The 4,284-nt window shown below is 42.3% G+C and overlaps 1 protein-coding gene across 1 annotated transcript; it reads left to right on the top strand.

Moving 5' to 3' along the window:
• The first annotated feature begins 482 nt into the window (after positions 1–482).
• On the top strand, positions 483–3,952 carry LOC127414147 (mRNA decay activator protein ZFP36L2-like). The gene is made up of 2 exons (XM_051651934.1): positions 483–777; positions 977–3,952. The coding sequence occupies exons 1-2, from the start codon at positions 688–690 to the stop codon at positions 2,147–2,149; spliced, it is 1,263 nt and encodes a 420-aa protein (XP_051507894.1). The 5' UTR covers positions 483–687; the 3' UTR covers positions 2,150–3,952.
• Positions 3,953–4,284: the final 332 nt, after the last annotated feature.

The following is a 4,284-nucleotide window of genomic DNA, read 5'->3' as shown; positions in this document are numbered from 1 at the left end:
ACGTCATTTGTTTTTTTCTGTAACGAAATATTTGGGGGTGTGGCCAATATTATATTATTATTATTATTATTACTGTATGTTAGTAACATTTTTTACATATAATAAAACTATATAATCTAATATGTAATAATATTGTATTACATTATTCCACACCATACACTATATTATAGGATATTGTTTTGCAATTATTTGTAATATGTTTGTAATGCAACACAACACAAACTAAAATTATAAAAATTATTTAAAAAAATAAATAAAAAAACTTCAAATCATGAGCTATGTTTTATGTTTTTTTACACAAGTGACCTGCTAAATTGCAGTATTGCAATGTTGGCTGTGAGCTTGTGTGTGTGCTGGAGGGGTGTATGATGAGACCAATCCGATCGAGAGGCCCGGCTACACTTGAAAAGAAGGGCGTAACTTTGAGGCAACTTTTGCAGTAACTTTGCGAACTCCTCCTCCTCTTTACGCACTGTGCTGAAGCTTATATGTGCGGGGAAAGTAAAGCAGGCTCTTTACTGTTCTGACTCGGCACTGCACGGTGGGAAAAGACTCACAACAATAACACAAAACGAGGGTTTCCGACCACATCTGAGATCTGCCTTTTTTATTTCGCATCTCTTGCACAAAACTCAGTCGTGGCAAATTAAAACCCGTTACATCCAAAGGATCCAGGTCGGTCGTCAAATGAGAGATCATCTGCGACTGTCTCCTTCTGAAACAGAAATGTCTGCAACCATCCTGTCCGCTTTCTACGACATCGACATGCTGTACAAGGTAGTTTGCTGATTTAAACGCTTTAGATTGCACATGCATGCAAATGCATTTCGTTAAGTTTTGAGGTGCACAGAACTATGCACAGTTTAGAACTTTTTTAACTAGCTTGCAAAAGTTTCCACTTGCATTCAGAAGTGTAACAAAGTCATGCTTGTGCTTTGAATTCTCTTTAACTTTGCTATTCTTCTTTTCTCCACAGCAGGAGAAGAGCCTCAACATGAACGCGTTTCACATCAACAGCATGCTGGATAAGAAAGCAGTCGGGGCCCCGGTAACAACCTCGAGCAGCACCAACAACTGCAACTACGCGTCAGGATTTTTACGACGGAACTCCACCAGCAACATGGAGTCCATGGCGAACGGCAACAAGTACCCCGCCAGCTCCTACAACAGCATGAAGGAGAACGCCAGCACAGCCATCATGAACAAGGAGAACAAGTTCCGCGACCGCGCCTACAGCGAGAGTGGCCAGCAGCAGCTGCAAGCGCTGCAGCAGAAGCCGGGCTCGCAGATCAACTCCACCCGCTACAAGACCGAGCTGTGCAGGCCCTTCGAGGAGAACGGCGCGTGTAAATACGGCGAGAAGTGCCAGTTTGCCCACGGTTACCACGAGCTGAGGAGCCTATCTCGCCACCCGAAGTACAAGACCGAGCCCTGTCGCACTTTCCACACCATCGGCTTCTGTCCGTACGGTCCGCGCTGCCACTTCATTCACAATGCCGACGAAAGACGACCAGCGCCAAGCAACGCCAACAACATGCAGGGAGAGCCCACCAAGGCCGCTCAGGGGGAGCTTGTGTGCAGCTACGGGCAGCAGCAGCAGGCGGCGGGAGCCTTCAGGGACAGACCCAAGCTCCACCACAGCCTCAGTTTCTCGGGTTTCTCCAGCCACCACCACGGACTCGACTCTCCCCTGCTCGAAAGCCCCACGTCCCGCACTCCTCCACCCCCTTCCTCCACCGCTCACTTTTACGAAGACGTTCTGTCGCCCATGAGTCGCTGCCTGAGCAACAGTGCCTTCTCTTTCCCCGGGCAAGACCTAAAAGCCCTGCTCGCGCCGCTGGCCGTGCACGCGCACAACGGTTACGCCAGCCAGTCCACCGGTGCTTACTGCGGAAACATTCAGGTGAACATGGGCGGCGGCCCCCCTTCTCCCCCGTACGGTCTCAGCCACCTGCAGTCCTTGCACCGTCTGTCAGAGTCGCCGGTATTCGACTCGCCCCCCAGCCCGCCTGACAGCATCTCAGACCGGGAGAGCTACGCCAGCGGCTCGCTGAGCTCCTCTGGAAGTCTCAGCGGCTCCGAGTCTCCGAGTCTGGACTGCGGGAGACGTTTGCCAATCTTCAGCAGGCTGTCGATTTCTGATGATTAATCGCCTGTTTTGTATTTTATGGGAGTTTTCCCCCCACTTTCTTTATAGTGGACTTTTTTGGATTCCGAGTCTCCCGTTAGATATGCATTTCAATAATATACTTTAATATCGAGGGAGATGGATTTGTCAGACCCTTGGCATGGCATTAGTTGATCTATTTCTGTTTGAACTGCTTTGGCGTGAGCTGCTCTCAACAGAAGGCATTCCAACGGTGATATTTGTGCTGCAGGTTTGTTGCATTCTCTTGGTCTTTTTGGACCAGCTACTTTCCAGATTTGTACAAAAGACTTTTCTTTTTTTTTTTCTCTTTTTCTTTTTTCTTTTTTTTTTTTCTTTTTTACGTGAAAGACAGAGCGGTTTCAGATTTTCCATCCATCCTTGCCAAGAATATGCCTTGACACAAAAAGTACACCAGTTTTTCAAAGTATGTATGCACTTCTGAAAGCTTACAAGAACTTCCATTCCAAAAGTTTATTTTTCAAATGTCACAGCAGCGCCACCCAGTGGTTCAGTTGGTTTGTGCAGTTTGAAGCTCTATTGTTTGGCTTGTAGGGAAATCACTGCTGATGGTTGAATATATCTTTTTTTTTTTTTTAAAGCTGATTTGAGTGATTACATAGCAGTGCATAACTGACTATGAACTATTTAACTTATTTATTATATCTTGTGAAAAGTATAGGCTACATTGTTAATTGTGTCCATACTGTATTTATCGAGTATGATGAAGCAATAGATCTATATTCTTTTATTACATTTAAATTATGATTGCCATTATTAATCTACATAAAGTGGAGTGTATGTTCTTTTCACAGTAATATATATTTTTGTTTGGTCTCTTTTGTAGCTTCACTTCGTTATTTTATTGTACATGAGTAAAAAACAAATCTTAATTTAAGAGATTGTATGTGATATTTATTTCATTAATTCTGTTTCCTTGTTTACGTTCATTAAAAAAAAAAAGTTTGTGTGATTGCTGTTCATTGGGATGTTACTTTTTGTTTGGTTTTGTTATTTTTGTTTGGTTTTTGGAGAATCCAGAGATGTGTCCCTTTAGGTATGTCTGTAGAATGTATCAACTGTGGTTGGCAGAGGACCGTCCGAACATGTACTAGCCTTAAATTTTCATAGAAATCAGATTTCAAAGCTCTCAAGTAAATCAATTAACCAAAAAGTATTTAATTTACCTTTTATATATGCACAGAGTGAGGCTGTGACTCCAGCCACGTGCATGAGAATGTAGCAGTCCAGTGCCCCAGTATTATTGCCTAGTGCCTGTGGGGATTCACCATCTTGCATTGCCTTATGATTAACCAAATAAAGTATTTTCATACGTTATTGTTTTACAACAAGAGGAAATGAATGTAGTTTGTAATTTAAAACTTCTTGGAAGGTTGTTACCACTTATCAAAGGAGAGAGATAGAGACTTAGAGCAACAATCTGAGTTTTATTTTTTCTATTACTCATTTCATTGTTTTGTACTTGTCTTTTTGTTCTCTTGCTTTTCTATGATATGGTAATGGTCAGAATCTTCCAAACTTGCTGGACGGGGAAGAATTTGAACACATTTAGTTTGTACATAGTAGGTACATGGATTCGCACTATGTATCTTTCTTGACTACTTTATCAGAAGTAAAGCTTTTTGAATGTAATAAAAAAAAAAAAGAAAAAAAAAAAAGAACAGGACTTGTAACATATGTGTTTTGGGGAGTCAGTTCACTACAAACTGCGTGTGTGACTGTTAACTTTGTACTGTACATTTTTGTAGTTCTCCAAATAAAATAATTTTTGACAAAAAAAGTAAATGTTGGAATGTGGTCTGTGTAGTTTTCATTGCAAGACTGGAGCAGAGTTGCAAGTGAGCCAGTTGTTTATTAGGCCTTAAAGATGTGCATGCACACACACACACACACACACTGAGGTTGAGACTAACCTCTGTGTTCTGCTTTCTGTCTGCAAGCTTAGCTGCTTGTGAAAGGAATTAAGGGGTTGCCCCTGACAGCAGCTCCTCATGTAGTTGTACTCTATGGCAGATGACTGAGATTGAACTGGTCCGTGCAGTGCCAAAACTGTTGTTCAGTGTGTAAAAGCATATTTCAAACAATACTTGATTCATGACATGACTCACTTTGCTAGC

The sequence above is a fragment of the Myxocyprinus asiaticus genome, chromosome 23 (genome assembly GCF_019703515.2).
Source record: "Myxocyprinus asiaticus isolate MX2 ecotype Aquarium Trade chromosome 23, UBuf_Myxa_2, whole genome shotgun sequence".
Lineage (NCBI taxonomy): Eukaryota > Metazoa > Chordata > Actinopteri > Cypriniformes > Catostomidae > Myxocyprinus > Myxocyprinus asiaticus.
This window is presented reverse-complemented; position numbering and strand designations above follow the sequence as displayed.

What these genes read in the sequence shown, in the direction of transcription:
- LOC127414147 (XM_051651934.1), top strand. Translation starts at nt 688, where the DNA reads ATGAGAGATCATCTGCGACTGTCTCCTTCTGAAACAGAAATGTCTGCA. An exon ending in ACATCGACATGCTGTACAAG is followed by an intron (nt 778 to 976) that starts GTAGTTTGCTGA and finishes TTTTCTCCACAG; the next exon opens with CAGGAGAAGAGCCTCAACAT.